General features: G+C 45.6%; 1 protein-coding gene across 3 annotated transcripts in view; it reads left to right on the top strand.

The window, feature by feature from the left end:
- Positions 1-4,677, top strand: part of SLC22A1 (solute carrier family 22 member 1) — a 37,355-nt gene extending 32,678 nt beyond the window's left edge. For 2 of the 3 annotated variants that reach the window (XM_027551978.1, XM_027551981.1), the window contains 2 exons: positions 1,574-1,673; positions 4,065-4,260. In XM_027551978.1, coding sequence (XP_027407779.1) covers positions 1,574-1,673; positions 4,065-4,173 — 209 coding nt within the window. In that variant the 3' untranslated portion in view covers positions 4,174-4,260. Of the gene's footprint in view, positions 1-1,573; positions 1,674-4,064 lie in introns of all 3 variants that reach the window. The other variant, XM_027551979.1, reaches the window with a different exon arrangement.
- Positions 4,678-17,490: the final 12,813 nt, after the last annotated feature.

Consider the following 17,490-nt stretch of genomic DNA (forward strand, 5'->3'; position numbering starts at 1 on the left):
GCTTCACGGGAAAGATAAGATGCCGTTCTTATAACATGGGCCAGAGGTTTATGTCCTGTGGCTCTGGAGTCCAATAATTCCTTCTACAGAATAGAGCAGGAGAGCGTTTTTGACGTAGCCTCCTGGTGTCCTGTGAATGTGACTCCCAACTTCGGTGAACTTAACATGGGAAGATGCTAGGCTGTCACTCTTCTGCTTCCAGATCTTAACAATCGACAACAGGCACACAGGCACAGTGGGAATCCAAGTTAGTACCTGGTTTGTTACTGATTATGTTAGATTAGAGGAGGAGGAGGGAACTCATCCACTTCTCCCCAGACCTGCCACTCAGCAGAGGGCAAAACCACTGTGCACGTGTGGAGAGCTGCCACGTCTGGGCCAGGTGAGCCCATCAGGGGAGGGTGGGGCGGGAGTGGATGCGTAGCGAGAGAGGCCACACTGCCCACATCCGCATCAGCTGGGCTCCATGTCGTATGTGTGTAGTAGCTGTAATATACACTGTATAGGTCATATATGGGCGCCCCAGGCGGCTCAGTGGTGAAGAATCTGCCTGCCAGTGCAGGAGATGTGGGTTCAATCCCTGGATTAGGAAGATCCTTTGGAGGAGGAAATGGAAACCCACTCCAATATTCTTGCCTGGAAAATCCCATGGATAAAGGCGCCTGGAAGCCTGCAGTCCATGGGGCCACAAAGAGCCAGATATAACTGAGTGAGCATGCATGCATAGTTTATATTATACAATTATATAATATATCATATTACATTATATTATATATATAAATATAATAAGGGCTTCCTAGGTGGTGCTAGCGGTAAGGAACCTGCCTGCCAAGGCAGGAGACATAAGAGATGTGGGTTTGATCTCTGGGTTGGGAAGAACCCCTGGAGGAGGGTGTGGCAATCAATTCCAGTATGCTTACCTGGAGAATCCCATGGACAGAGGAGCCTGGTGGGCTACAGTTCATGGAGTCTCAAAGTGTCGGACAAGACTGAAGTGACTTATCCTGCATGCACGCGTGTATATAATAGTTGCTACATATATACTTTATACATAGTTACAAGTCAAAATTGAGTTTCCTATCATTCCCAAGGTACCTGAATCGATAACCCCCCTAATATTTAAACATCAGTTGCTCTAGAACTGTATTCTTAGGTAGATGTACTCTGAGGCTTTCTGGGTAGCTCAGCTGGTACAGAATCTGCCTGCAACGCAGGAGACCTGGGTTGGATCCCTGGGTTGGAGGAGGGCATGGTAAGTAACTACTCCAGTATTCTTGCCTGGAGAACTCCATGGACAGAGGAGCCTGGTGGGCTACAGTCCAAGGGATCACAAAGAGTCAGACACGACTGAGCAACTAAGCACAGCACAGGTGTACAAGGAGGGAAGTGTTTCCTTTCTTACTCTGCCATTTCCCCCGTTATCGTATCACTTTTAATTTTCTAGACAACGCTGACTTTTTGAAGTGGCCCTCGCTCATGTATTGCCTACGCATCTCTTTAGTTAGCTGTCATCATCTGTAAAAGGTGTTGGCCATGCTCTAACGGCTCCATGTTGAATCTGTCTCGTTTGAAGCGGCCTTGGGGCTGGTTGCCGGGGGAATGACGCTGCTTCTTCCGGAGACCAAGGGGGTCACTTTGCCAGAGACCATCGAGGATGCCGAGAACCTGCAGAGGTGAGTGCCGGCCACTGAGGGACCCAGAGCCCCATGTTAGACTTGCCCTCCCGGTTATGAACACTCTCCATTTCCTGTCTCCTGGGAGAGCTTTACAGGTCTTGTGCGGCCTGTTATCACCCCCAGAGCTGCTGCAGACAGAAACACAACGCAGTGACTACTGGCTAAAAAGGAAAGCAGGGAGAGCCGGAGTGTATGTTTTTGGTTGGCAGTCACCTGCTCTAAACCGCGAGATGCAAGGTTTTGTTTGTGATGCTGACCATGCGGAGCACCACGGCCCCTAGCTCACTCCAGAGTTGCTGGGAGCTATTTTTAAATCAATCTTCTGTCTTTTTTGTGACTGTTGGTTCAAATTCCTTAGTGACTTTCTTCACAAAGAAGAATGACTTAAAACCTTCACTCCTGTAACAGGGACAAGGGCTTCATTGGAGTCTCAGGTCCTACTCTTAGAGGCACCAAACAGGAAAGGGAGAAAAAGTGTCCGATGATGTAGTCATTACAGGCTTGGCTCTTGGATTCTATGTAAGGACCCACGTGTCCCTGGGAAGTAGAGCGAAGAGACTCTGGGGACTCATTAAAGCTTAGCTTCAGTCCAGGGGCAGCCACCTACTCGGCCATGTGACCTTGGGAATATCATTGAACCCTCTAACCTTCATTTCCTTGCCTGAAAAATAGCCACAATAATTCTTAGTTGAGAAGTGTGCTGTGAAAATTCAATGAGGTTAAGTAGGTGACAACGACTTATCCACAGCCCGGCACATGGTAGGTGTCCAACCAACCTTGGATTCTTGCCATTCTTCATGCATATTGTGTGATTTCCTCGGTGATTCTCAAATTTACTTTGCAGAGGAGTCACAAATGGAGCTTGCTAAAATGCAGATTCCTAGGCCTTTTAGGTTTTGGACTTCATAATTGAATGGGGGAACCTGATCTTTTCATGACGATCAATACCCGTCAGCGTGCCTCACTTTGAGAAATTCTTCATCTCTCAGTACTGATAAGGGACACACGCTCTATGTGAACTGTAAGCACATTTTGTCGTCTGTGTAGCAGACACACACAGCTACACGTTTGTCCTTGATGACAATGTCTTCCTCTGGCCCCAAGGAGTAGACACATATAGCTAAGGCTGACTACCTGATTTTGAAAAGTTTCATTATAATTTGTAAATAGACACTTGGTCATCTTTTATGATGCTGTGTTTGTCCCTTCACTCCATCATCAGAGCAATTCCTGCCCGGCCAGGGGAGGCCAGGGCTTCTGCTTGGAGCTCCATGCCGCCGTGGACACCCTCTGTTCTTGATAATGCCCTTCACTATGTATAATCACCACTTATTTCATTATCTGTCTTCTCTGCTATACGAATTTCATAAATAGAGAGATCATTTCAACTGATACCTTCTTGAGACTTCCCAGGTGGTCCAGTGGCTAAGACACCATGCTCCCAAAACAGGGGGCCCGGGTTCAATCTGTGGTCAGAGAACTGGATTCCACGTGCTGCAACCAAGATCCCTTGTAGCCAAATCAATGATTTATTTAAAAAATGACACGTTCTTCCCTACTTTCCAGGAAACAAGGTCAGGGATTGGGAGTGATGGGAGCTCTGGCTAATAGATGTCACACTGCGTCAACTTCACTGAGTTTCAGGTGCCCATCCTTGCAAAACCCTGTGAAGCAGCTGTTGTCATTAGCTACAGATAAAGGAAATTGTGCTAGATACCCCCGAGCCCCAGCTTCAAAATGGAATGCTGACTCTCAGGGGATGCTGTGAGACAGAGACACAACAGATGCTCTGTGGAAGGGCCAGCAAACCCTTTCTGTAAAGGACCAAGGAGTAAGTACTTCCGGCTTTGGGGACGTGCAGTCTTTGTCCCTAGGTTCTGTCCTTTCAGAACGAAAGCGGTCACAGTTCATAAATGAATGGGCGTGGCTGGGTTCCAGCACAACTTTATGTATGGACGTTGACATTGAGATTTCATCCAATTTTCAAATGTCAAGAAATAATATTTAACATTTGACTTTCAAGAACTATTTAAAAATGTAAGAAACCATAGCAAAACAGGCAGAGGACCAGAAACTATCCACCCGAGGTCTCTGCTGAACCTGTTCTTCTTCATCACCTGCTATGCACATTCTCACCTTCGGAGACTTATTCCCAGGTGAAACTTTGCAACAGATTCTTAAAAAGCCATTATTGATATTAACTTAAAAACTAGAAAAGAGATATTTATTTCTTTGGCTGCATCGGGTCTTAGCTGTGGCAGGCAGGATCTAGTTCCCTGACCAGGGATTGAACCTGGGGCCGCCTGCTTTGGGAGTGTGGAATCTTAGCCACCGGACCACCAAGGAAGTCCCTATTGTAACTAAAATTTTTCTTTTTGGTCACTGCAGGAAAGCAAAACCCAAAGAAAACAAGATTTACCTTCACGTTCAAACATCAGAACTCAACACACAGGCAGCCGAGAGAGATGCTTTGCAGAGGACCGCGCAGCAGAAGTGAAGACCGAGTTCTCACCCTTTCAGAAGCCCTGAACACTTCCTCCCACCTGCCTGCCCTCAAATCAATATCAGTTCTAGAGAATGCTAACTGTGCTTTGCTCTATTTTGTTTTCTTGAAGTCTCTCAAAGCTCTGGCTATCTTTTATCTACTTATCTTCTCTAGTGAGAGCTATTGGTGGTTAGCAAGTACTTACTTATCCAAAGTATTTTGAAAGCCCAGTAGCATTTAAATACTGTTAGACCAGAGGCCTCTGTCATTGGCTTCCTAGAATAAGTAGTGCTTTATTCACTCTCTGAAAGAAAACATCTTTGTAGGCATCATCTTGGCAAAAGTATTTTAGCATGCAGGCTCCTTGGAGGACTACTGGTTTATGAATATGGTGACTCTTCCAGCCAACTCTACCCTAAGCATGCTTATACACTCGTGATGGCACAAAACAGGCTCCTTATTCCAAGACCAGAAGGTCTATAAGAATTTTGGGGGAAAGAGTTTCGGCGACCCGCATTTTAGGAATGCCTCATTCTATTTCACTCCTGCTTTTAGTTCTTATTTGTGATTCTAGAAGGTGACCTCATACGCCAACAATGGAATATCACAGTGAACATACAAAAAAGGAGTTCAGCTTACTTTTTATAATTTTTTAAAGAAATGTTTTGACTTCACTGCATGGCATGTGGGATCTTAATTCCCTGATCACGGATTGAACCCATGTCCCCTGCATTGGAAGCGTGGAGTTAACCCACTGGACCACTGAGGAAGTCCCAAGTTCAATTTACTCTGAGTTAGTAGTAACTGGCGGAGTAGGCAATGGCACCCCACTCCAGTACTCTTGCCTGAAAATCCATGGATGGAGGAGCCTGGTAGGCTGTAGTCCATGGGGTCGCTAAGAGTCAGACATGACTGAGCGACTTCACTTTCACTTTTTACTTTCATGCATTGGAGAAGGAAATGGTAAGCCACTCCAGTATTCTTGCCTGGAGAATCCCAGGGATGGGGAAGCCTGGTGGGCTGCCGTCTATGGGGTCGCACAGAGTCGGACACGACTGAAGTGACTTAGCAGCAGCAATAGTAACTGGTTCAAGTTCTAGTTCAAGAAGTGATTTCAGTTCTTAGAGAAAACAGAAACTTTGTTTATTTTAAAAGTTCTTTATTTGTGAGACAAACCACAAATGAGGACCCTTCAGAACACACTGTGGGAGAAAAGATTCGAATGCAAATTGGAAGCGTGATTGAAGACATGTGGTATTGCCTTATAAACACTCCTGGCCAGGTTGGCTAAGCCAAGGGACGGCCTCGTGGACTCGTGATATTGGGATTTCGTTCTGGGCAGCACTGATCTTCCTTTGAGAGTGAACATGAGCTAATTGGAAACCTGAAACTCTGCCATTGGTAAAACAACAAAAACAAAAAAATCAACTAGATTCGAATTTTTTAAATTATAAATAAATAATAACTAAAACAAAACCACATCTGGGGCGCATGGAGGGGACCTAGTGCTCCACTTCAGCTTCTCCCAAGCAAAGCCCCGATTCTGAGTCTTCTCTTTCTATCACAGTTATACTCTTTACTGGTAGCAAATATGTTAATTGCAGGCTTTGAATCAGTTTTTCAAATGTGTATTAAAAAATACCCTCTCTAATTTTCCTTAGAATCTTGGGCAAAGCTCCTGAAGAAGGCTTTAGACGGAGGTTGCTGTTTTTTCAGTCTCTAAGTTGCATCTGACTCCCGGCAACCTCATGGACTGCAGCATACCAGGCTTCCCTGGCCTTCATTATCTCCCAGAACTTGCTCAAACTCATGTCCATCAAGTCGATGATGCCATCCAACCCTCTCATCCTCTGTCACCCCCTTCTCCTCCCGCCTTCAATCTTTCCCAGCATCAGGGTCTTTTCCAATGAGTCAGCTCTTTGCATCAGGTGGCCAAAGTATTGGAGCTGGGTTATTGTTAAAAACAACAGTAAAACCCCTGATTTTCTTTCTGCTTAGAAGACATGTCTGGACAAAGTAGACACGTGGTTCTGGGAGAGAAGCAGGTCACCCTTGAACATCACAAGGGTTTGGATCAGAGTGAAGCCTGTCTGAAAGAGTGCTTCTCTGGCATCCTGGGAGCAGCTTCTCCAGGGCACAGGAGGAAAGCCGTGTGTCAGGAGGGGACATTGGGCCCCCGACTCCTCGCTGTAGCTACAACAGAGCCAGAGTCATTCCTTCAGGGGTCGGTGGGTGGGGGTGGGCCACAGAAGGCAGGCGGACACTTAGAGTGCCTGGGAGGTGTTACTCAGGCCTCAGGAAGCAGGCAGCTCCTGGAAAGAACATGGCAGCCAAGCATCCCCAGGCCTACCTGGAAGAAGTCTTGTTCCTTCAGCATGCATCTACTGAGCACCTGCTGTATGCATGCCTCTGTCATCTTGGCCCCTTAGAGAACCGGAAGGAAGCTATAGATGTGCTGGGACCAATGCCCACATGAGGACTCACAGTAGAAATGAAGCCTTTGTGAGGTCATTTCAGTCATCCTGTTGGACGTGGAGGAGCAGCACAGCCAACCTCAAAGGAAGTGGAGGGATGAGAGGGTCTCGACATCAGCTCCCCAGCATGCCCCAGTTTCCTGCAGTGTCTAGAGCCCCACGTTTAGAGATTTCTCCCTGCAGGTCTTGAAAGCTAACCACTGATGAGACAGAGGAAGCAATGGGGGCGGGGCTGCCTGCCTGGTAGGACCCAAGGGGTACAGGTGGGCGGGGCCCGTGTCTACAGAGGGCGGGTGATTGCAGGACAGGAAGCGTGCTCCCTGGGACACAGCGTGGCCCTAAAGTGGCAACGTTATGTCACAGAAGGGGACCCAACCCTGGAATGAGCCGAATTTGACTCCCATGCCTCCTCCACCATCTGCTGATTTTATGGCCTCGTCCCAGCTCCAGTCCACCTGGTCCCCACATCTGCATGGCCCAGGGGACCTTCCGAGCTCCAGCTGGAGAAACCACTGAGCCATCCGACACTGCAGTCCCTGCACTGGTTGCTAAGGGCAACGTGTCCTATTTCCACCCCACTATGTCTCCTTTCTGCAGGTGAAGGTCCAAAATCTGATATTTCAAGACATTGGTAGACTTCCCTGGGGGTGTGTTAGTCTAATGCAGTGGTTTAAATTTGCCTGTAACTGAAATCTCCCAAACATCTGAAGCTTAAACAAGATAAGAGTTCTTGCTCACATTGAAGAAATTCAAGGCTGTCTGTCCGGCACTAGTTGATGGCTTGGGGACTGGTTCCGGTGCCACCATCTCCTTGCTATGCTGGACAGGGCTCCCCAGGACCCAGGTGGCTGCTGGGGCACATCCATTGTACCCACACCCACTGCTGGGGATGGAGCCAGGCCCCACTGCAGGAGACAGGGCACATCGGGGAGGACACTTCCTGGAAGAATGAGGACTTCAGATAAAAACTAAGTCTGAGAAACACAAGATTGCATTTCTCACACATTTGAATTTCGTGGCCTGAGAACTCGTGAAGTGATGCCATAGACATCGGTCTGCAAGTTAACTTTCTTCCATTACAGCCATGTGGGTCTGATTCTTTGTCATGACTGTACAGTGATGCATTGAGCAAGAGAATTTATTCAACTACTACAGTTCCTAGAATTTGGTCGCCTTCACTGGAAATCAGATGACAGTGTTTTTTTTTGTTGTTGTTGACTCTCCTTCCCCATCCTGCTTTGCCACATTCTCTCTGCGTGGCCTGACTATCTTTGGAGTGGCCAGGCTTTCCCTCCTGGACAGTCCACAATCTAGTCCTGCCCTATCAAGCATTTTGTGAGCTAAACACATTTTTCTTGCTGATCCAAATTCTGTTTGTCTCATCTTACCAATTCACTTTGTTCTCTCTCTCTTTCTCACACATTTCACATGGCATATTATGTTACATATGAAAATCACCCCAAACATACAAGACTGCATGTAAAATTTCTTAGCAGGTACATTTTCCAAAATTCTCCAAGTGAGGATTCAACAGTATGTGAACTGAGAACTTCCAGATGTTCAAGCTGGATTTAGAAATGTCAGAGGAACCAGAGATCAAATTGCCAACATTTGCTGGATCATAGAAAAAGCAAGAGAATTCCAGAAAAACATCTACTTCTGCTTTACTGACTACGCCAAAGCCTTTGACTGTGTAGATCATAACAAACTGGAAAATTCTTAAAGAGATGGGAATACCAAACCATCTTACCTGCCTCCTAAAAAATCTGTATGCAGGTCAAGAAGTAACAGTTAGAACCGGCCATGGAACAACAGACTGGTTCCAATCTGGGAAAGGAGTACATCAAGGCTGTATATTGTCACCTTGGTTATTTAATTTATATGCAGAATACATCATGCAACATGCTGGACTGGATGAAGCACAAGCTGGAATCAAGATTTCAGGGAGAAATATCAGTAGCCTCAGATATGCAGAATATACCACCCTTATGGGAGAAAGCAAAGAAAAGAGCTTCTCGATGAAGGTGAAACAGGAGAGTGAAAAAGCAGGCTTAAAACTCAACATTCAGAAAACTAAGATTGTGACATTTGGTCCCATCACTTCATGGCAGATAGATGGGGAAACAACGGAAATAGTGACAGACTTTATTTTCTTGGGCTCTAAAATCACTGCAGATGGTGACTGCAGTCATGAAATTAAAAGATGCTTGCTCCTTGGAAGAAAAGCTGTGACAAATCTAGACAGCATATTAAAAAGCAGAGACATTACTTTGCCAACAAAGGTCTGTCTAGTCAAAGCTGTGGTTCTTCCAGTAGTTATGAATGGGTGTGAGAGTTGGACCATAAAGAAAGCTCTCTGAATTGATGGTTTTCAACTGTGGGTTTGGAGAAGACTCTTGAGAGCCCCTTGGGCTGCAAGGAGATCCAACCAGTCAATCCTAAAGGAAATCAGTCCTGAATATTCATTGGAAGGACTGATGATGAAGCTGAAATTCCAATACTTTGGCCACCTGATGTGAAGAACTAAGTCACTGGCAAAGACCCTAATGCTGGGAAAGATTGAAGGCAGGAGGAGAAGGGGACGACAGAGGATGAGATGATTGGATGGCATCACCAACTTGATGGAAATGAGTTTAAGTAAGCTCCAGGTGTGGGTGATGGACAGGGAGGCCTGGTGTGCTGCAGTCCATGGGGTTGCAAAGAGTTGGACACGACTGACCAACTGAACTGAACTGACATTTTCCAAACATCTCAGTTAAAATGTTTGCTCTGTCTTAGCTAAATAACTCCCCTCCCACTAGGTACTTCATTGTTGTTCTTGTTTAATTCCTAAGTCTTGTCTGACTCTTTTGTGACCCCAAGGACTGTAGCCCACCAGGCTTCTCTGTCCATGAGATTCTCCGGGCAAGAGTACTGAAGTGGGTTGCCATTTCCTCCTCCAGGGGATCTTCCTAACCCAGGGATTGAACCTGTGACTCCTGCATTGGCGGGCAGATTCTGTTCCGCTGAGCCACCGGGGAAGCCCACTAGGAACTATACTTAACTCTCAAATGCAAACAAGTGTGTTCTGACCTTCTGCCCTTCGAGGGATGTGGAGGGAGGCTGCTGTCCCCTTGGGAAGTGACCTTGTAGATCCCAGGAACCACGTGGCCTTTTCTTTAGCAGATATACCTCCCTAGGTCCTTTTGGGAATGAAAGGTGAGTTGGGAAGGTGATAAGAAAACAAAGAGCTGGCTAACCTGTAACTTGTAAAACTGGAAGCTCAAAGCTGCCTTCTAAGTTAAAAATGGAGGGACAAAGGGCGTCTTTAGAAGAAGGGAAGAAAGTTAGAACAAAGATGTGGAGTATAGGGCACATCTGAGCATGTGAGCCCCGCAGAGGTCAGGCAGTTCCCATGTCCCACCCACCACCTCCTTAACTTGCCAAGAGAGAAGCACGGACACGAAAGACGGCTGTGTGTCCTTCAGCTCATTCTCAGTTATGACAATGACAGGGTGAGGTCTGTCGTATGCCTCCTCTCATCCCAACCGCAACACGCTCCACCGTTTCCCCCCCAGCAGCCTGAGAACAGAAAGGATGCAGTTGCCAAGTGGCCCTGGAGGTACACAGCACCTGCTTTTCACCACCCTGACTGCTGATGTCCGGTGGAGTCTCTCCTGGCTCCAGGGGGGTATCATGGGGTATTTCAAGAGCTAACGAACAGCTGAGATGAGCACTTGGTGATGCATGGGCCTTTCTTTAAGTCTGATTCTAGTTTTGTTTGCACGTAATCCTGGAAGGAGGGTCTGGACTTTTAGAGGATCACACCTGGTCATTCAGTTAGCCTCGTTCAAAGAAACCCCAGTGTCCATCTGTTAAGGAAACCACTAACTGAAGCTGCCCACCCTGGCCAGGCACCATAGTGAACCCCTTACATGAGCTATCTTAAACAGGAGGTCCTGGTGACGAAAGTGGAACCAGCAAGCGACCACCGACGGGAAGAATTCGGGAAGGATCCAAAGGAGACACCAGTCCAAAGTCCTACCAACCTCCCAGAATCCACCTCTCTGGGATCCTACCAACCTCCCAGAATCCACCTCTCTGGGATCCTACCAACCTCCCAGAATCCACCTCTCTGGGATCCTACCAACCTCCCAGAATCCACCTCTCTGGGATCCTACCAACCTCCCAGAATCCACCTCTCTGGAATCCATCTTGGTGCCACCAGGAAGGACCCTGAGTCAGAACGATTGGCCAGAGACAACCCGGAAACTAATCCTGTCACCATAAAACCCGAGGCTGTGAGCCACATAGTGGAGCGGTCCTCCTGGGTTCCCTTGCCCTCCTGCTCTCTACTCAGGTGCCCCTTTCCAATAAAGTCTTTGTTTTATTGGCCTGTGTGTCTCCTCAGACAATCCATTTCTGAACGTTAGACAAGAGCTCACTCTCAAGCCCTGGAAGGAGTCCTCCTTCTGGTAGCACGTCTATGCTTTGGGGACCCTCTCATTGTACTAAAATGTTCCTCCCCTTCCTGGGAGGATTTCAGGCCCTTCAGCCTCCATCTCTGTGACTTCTCCTCCAAGTGCTGACGTCCCCTCTGATTCCAGACACCAGTGCCCATGATCCACCCTTTGCAACTTACCGTCCAGCCCAAACTCCTGACCTCTCTCTATCTGTTTGGAGAAAGTTTGGTTTTTATCTGCTTTGTTATCATAGTCCCAGACATTAATATTAGTGATAAAATCTAGAATTGCTCATCATTAAAAACCAAAGCAATATTGTAAAGCAATTACCCTTCAATTAAAAATAAATTAAAAAAGAAAAAAACACCCCAAAGAATCACAAGGAAAAATCAGAGTAATTCATTGCACCAAAAATGAAATCTCTAAAAAAAAAAAACCCATATAACATTTGAAAGGCAAAAAAAAGTAAGTGTTCTTTAAACATTTGCTAATTGATCTGTGAACGGCAAGCTTTTGTGGCCTAATCTTGGTCTCAGTCCAAATTTGAACTTTTGACTAGTTGTCTTCAAAAGATTTGTAATTTCACTCAGAGCTGAGGCTCCCTCTGAGGCCTCTCTGCTGCTGTCAAAACCCGTCGGCCCATCTCATGTGCACTCGAGACACCCAGATTTTGGTCTCCTATACAGTTTGTCTAAAAGAAATTAAGATCCTGGGAAGAGCGGCTGTGGCTACACCTAGAGACAAGGAAAATCCAGACTTCAAAAGTGGGAGGAAACGTTTTTGCCAAACAACAAAGACTGTCAGAGATGATTAAGGTCGTGTTCAAAAGACAAAGATGCCTACAGTATGGAGGGCTCCTCACAGCCCAGCAGGGACAGTTTCAACATCATCAAATTGTAGTAATTATAGTCTGTTGAAACCAGCTGAGACTATAAAAAGAGTCACAAGTCCACGATAATAATTAAAAGGAGCACACAGGAATTGTGCCAATTCCTAATAAAGTTTATAAGGCATTCTGTTAATTGTTCAACACAAATAATATGAGTTTGCTACTCAAAGTTAGGTTAACACCAAGGTTAACAACCATAAATAAGAAACAGATATAGAAGGAAAGAAAGCATGCTTAAAATATATAATGTCTATGATTTGATTGTTTTATTTCATTTCTTATTACATTGATTTGCAGATATTGAAGAATCCTTGCATCCCTGGGATAAAGCCCACTTGGTCATGGTATATGATCTTTTTAATGTGTTGTTGGATTCTGATTGCTAGAATTTTGTTAAGGATTTTTGCATCTATGTTCATCAGTGATATTCATTTTTTAATATTAATTCTTCTGAACCATGATCATAGTGAAAGTTTGTGGCTGAGAGCCGTGAATGACAGCAGGATTCGTAGCCCCCAGAGGAGATGAACTCCATCTGGAGCCAGAGATGAGGCTTGATCACTCGGAGCTTTTGGGTAGCAGAGTTTTATTAAAGTATAAAAAGAGATAGATAAAGCTTCTGACATAGACATCAGAAGGGGACAGAAAGAGTGCCCCCTTTCATATCAGTTAGCAAGCTGCTAATCAGATAAAAGAAACACCTCAAGACTGAAAGGGTCACACCAGGCCCCTCTCCCACAACATGCGTTTTGAGATAGAATGGCACAAGGAGAGTCATCTCCAGCCATAAAACAATCACGTGACTCTTGAAGAAAGGCAGCTGCTGCTGCTGCTGCTGCTGCTGCTGCTAAGTCGCTTCAGTCGTGTCCGACTCTGTGCAACCCCATAGACGGCAGCCCACCAGGCTCCCCCATCCCTGGGATTCTCCAGGCAAGAACACTGGAGTGGGTTGCCATTTCATTCTCCAATGCATGAAAGTGAAAGGTGAAAGTAAAGTCGCTCAGTCGTGTCCGACTCTTAGCGACCCCATGGACTGCAGCCTACCAGGCTCCTCCGTCCATGGGATTTTCCAGGCAAGAGTACTGGAGTGGGTTGCCATTGCCTTCTCTGGAAGAAAGGCAGATTTCCAAGCAAATACAGTTTCATTAACATAGTTTGAGAAAACATTTCCAAGAGTAAAACGTACTGGTTTGCTGAGACACGATCAGCACAAGGTTTGGGAAATAAATGAGTTTTAAGCAGAACAGATTTGAAGAAGGGCAGATTCCAAAGCAAATCAGTTCAGTTCAGTTCAGTCACTCAGTTGTGTCTGACTTTTTGCGACCCCATGGACTGTAGCACACCAGGCCTCCCTGTCCATTACCCACACCTGGAGCTTACTCAAACTCATGTCCATCAAGTCAGTGATGCCATCCAACCAACTCATCCTCTGTCGTCCCCTTCTCCTCCTGCCTTCAATCTTTCCCAGGATCTTTTCCAGTGAGTCAGTTTTTCACATCAAATGGCCAGAGTATTGGAGCTTCAGCTTCATCATCAGTCCTTCCAATGAAAATTCAGGACTGATTTCCTTTAGATTGACTGGTTGGATCTCCTTGCAGTCCAAGGGGCTCTCAAGAGTCTCCTCCAACATCACAGTTCAAAAACATCAATTCTTCAGAACTCAGCTTTCTTTATGATCCAACACTCTCACCTATATATGACTACTGGAAAAAACATAGCTTTGACTAGGCAGACATTTGTAGGCAAAGTAATGTCTCAGCTTTTTAATATGCTGTTTAGGTTGGTCATAGTTTTTCTTCCAAGGAGCAAACATCTTTTAATTTCATGGCTGCAGTCACCATCTGCAGTGATTTTAGAGCCCAAGAAAATTAAGTCTGTCACTGTTTCCATTGTTTCCCCATCTATTTGCCATGAAGTGATGAGACTGGATGCCATGGTTTAAGTTTTTGAATGTTGATTTTTAAGCCAACTTTTTCAATCTCCTCTTTCACTTTCACCAAAAGGCTCTTTAGTTCTTTGCTTTCTGCCATAAGGATGGTGTCCTTTTTCAGTTCAGTTCAGTTGCTCAGTCATGTCCAACTCTTTGCAACCTCATGGACTGCAGCACGCCAGGCCTCCCTGTCCATCACCAACTCCCAGAGTTTACCCAAACTCATGTCCATTGAGTTAGTGATGCCATCAGCCATCTCATCCTCTGTCGTCCCCTTCTCCTCCTGTCCTCAATCTTTCCCAGCATCAGGGTCTTTTCAAATGAGTCAACTCTTCACATCAGGTGGCCAAAGTATTGGAATTTCAGCTTCAACATCAGTCCTTCCAATGAACACCCAGGACTGATCTCCTTTAGGATGGACTGGTTGGATCTCCTTACAGTCCAAGGGACTCTCAAGAGTCTTCTCCAACACCACAGTTCAAAAGCATCAATTCTTTGGCATTCAGCTTTCTTCACAGTCCAACTCTCACATCCATACATGACTACTGGAAAAACCATAGCCTTGACTAGATGGACCTTTGTTGGCAAAGTAATGTCTCTGCTTTTTAACATGCTGTCTAGGTTGGTCATAACTTTCCTTAAGCGTCTTTTAATTTCATGGCTGCAGTCACCATCTGCAGTGATTTTGGAGCCCCAAAAAATAAAATCTGACACTCTTTCCACTGTTTCCCCATCTATTTCCCATGAAGTGATGGGACCAGATGCCATGATCATTTTCTGAATGTTGAGTTTTAAGCCAACTTTTTCACTCTCCTCTTTCACTTTCATCAAGAGGCTTTTGAGTTCTTAACTTTCTGCCATAAGGGTGGTGTCATCTGCATATCTGAGGTTACTGATATTTCTCCCACAAGATTCCAGATTGTGCTTCTTCCAGCCCAACATGTCTCATGATGTACTCTGCATATAAGTTAAATAAGTAGGGTCACAATATACAGCCTTGATGTACTCCTTTTCCTATTTGGAACCAGTCTATTGTTCCGTGTTCAGTTCTAACTGCTGCTTCCTGACCCGCATACAGGTTTCTCAAGAGGCAGATCAGGTGGTCTGGTATTCCCATCTCTTTCAGAATTTTCCACAGTTTGTTGTGATCCACACAGTCAAAGGCTTTGACATAGTCAATAAAGCAGAAATAGATGTTTTTCTGGAACTCTCTTGCTTTTTCCATGATGCAGCAGATGTTGGCAATTTGATCTCTGGTTCCTCTGCCTTTTCTAAAACCAGCTTGAACATCAGGAAGTTCATGGTTCATGTATTGCTGAAGCCTGGCTTGGAGAATTTTGAACATTACTTTACTAGCATGTGAGATGAGTGCAATTGTGTGGTAGTTTGAGCATTCTTTGGCATTGCCTTTCTTTGGGGTTGGAATGAAAACTGACCTTTTCCAATCCTGTGGCCACTGCTGAGTTTTCAAAATTTTTTGGCATATTGAGTGCAGCACTTTCACAGCATCATCTTTCAGGATTTGAAATAGCTCAACTGGAATTCCATCACCTCCATTAGCTTTATTTGTAGTGATGATTCTTAAGACCCACTTGACTTTGCACTCCAGGATGTCTGGCTCTAGGTGAGTGATCACATCATCATGGTTATCTGGGTCATTAAAATCTTTTTTGTACAGTTCTTCTAGGTATCCTTGCCACCTCTTCTTAATATCTTCTTCTTCTGTTAGGTCCATAATGTTTCTGTCCTTTATTGTGCTCATCTTTGCATGAAATGTTCCCTTGGTATCTCTAATTTTCTTGAAGAGATCTCTAGTCTTTCCCAGTCTATTGTTTTCCTCTATTTCTTTGCACTGATCACTTCCAAAGCAAATACATAGTTTCATTAACATGGCTTAAAAAAAACATTTCCATAAGAAAACTGCACTGGTTAGCTCAAGGTTTGAGAAAAATTAAGTTCAGGTGGCACCAGGTGTCATCATGCCAATGCAGGAATAAGAGAAAAGAAGAAAGAAATGCCTGTCACTTGCAGTTCATTTCCTCGTGCCACTTGGGGACCCCTAGCCTTCCTGACTGTTAGCCCTCTCAATAGTGTGTCTTTCTCTTATTATTTTTTAAAATGCATTTTATTTTATTTATTTCTGGCTCTGCTGGGTCTTCGTTGCTGCTCTTGGGCTTTCTCTGGTCACAGTGCATGGGCTTCTATTTCGGTGGTTTCTCATGTTACGGAGCTTGGGCTCTAGGTGTGAGGGCTTCAGTAGCTGTGACACTCAGGCTTAGTTGCTACTCAGCATGTGAAATCTTCCCAGATCAGGGATCAAACTCACATCCCCTCTTAAGGTGAACTCTTAACCACTGGATCACCAGAAAAGTCCAGTTTGGTCGTTTTAAATTGAAACCTGTTGGTCATCCAGAAGTAAACTCATCTGAAAGTGAAAGTATTAGTCGCTCAGTTGTGTCTGACACTTTATGATCCCATGGACTGTGGCCAGCCAGGCTCCTCCATCCATGGATACCAGGCAAGAGTACTGGAGTGGGTACCCATTCTCTTTTCTAGGACATCTTTCCAACTCAGGGATTAAACCCAGAGCTCCTGCAGTGCAGGCAGAATCTTTACTGTCTGAGCCACCAGGAAGCCCTGAAAATCAGGGCAGGCGACCCCCAAACCCTTCCTTTCCCAGTGAATACACCCCTTTGTTTGTAGCCCCTCGGAACCGGCTTGCTAAAGAAACCCGGGGCAGCAGCTCCTCACCTGCTTGCCGCTCTCCCTCTCAGAGTGTATTCTTGCTGAAATAAACTCTGACTTAACTTTCTTAAACTCCCTGCTTCCTTTCTGAGTTCTTTCATGATGAAGAAAGAACCTTACCATTCAGCAGAAGCAGCTTCGGGCTTCCCCTGCGTCCCACAGACAGCAGAGGAGTGCTTTGCTCAGGATGGAATGGGGGTGGGGTTGGGGGGGTCCTGGGAGGGTGGAAAGAGGAAGTGGGGAGGGGAGCCCTCCCTTCACGGCAAAGGTGTGGTGACGCCCAGAGTTACTGGGTCAAGACAGGGACCTCCATTTCAATCGCACCAAAGGTACCTCTCGAGTAGGGAGGCAGCCCATTTTGTTTTTCTTTTTGGTAAAAAAGAATTCTATACGTGAAAAATTTCCCCCACCCACCCAAAACCCCTAAAAGGCCAGAGGCCAACTCCAAGACACAAACTGAAGATTCTATGCCAAAGTGTTACTATTCCTAATATACAAAAGGCTCTTACCTGTTAATAAGGAAAAGCAGACGATTTCAGAGAGAAAATGGGAAAAGGGCAAAAATAGTCATGTCACAGCAAAAAGAAAATTGCCAAGAAATTTGAAAACACGTTCAGCCTCACCGCTCAAAGAAGCACGGGTGAAACAGCCTTGCGGTGTGATCTTTGGCGGATCCACTCGGCAAGACTGTGCAGCGGTGGTGCGTGTGTGTGCGGGTGTGAGAGCGTGAGCGAGTGCGTGAGAGAGAAGCTGTTGGGGGGACGACGGCATGAAAAAGCAGGCTCTCCTCTGGTGTGTCGGTGCAATTAATTTCTAACACCTTCTGGAGGACAATTTGATACTTGCAGC

This window comes from Bos indicus x Bos taurus, chromosome 9, assembly GCF_003369695.1.
Source record: "Bos indicus x Bos taurus breed Angus x Brahman F1 hybrid chromosome 9, Bos_hybrid_MaternalHap_v2.0, whole genome shotgun sequence".
In the NCBI taxonomy this organism is placed as follows: domain Eukaryota; kingdom Metazoa; phylum Chordata; class Mammalia; order Artiodactyla; family Bovidae; genus Bos; species Bos indicus x Bos taurus.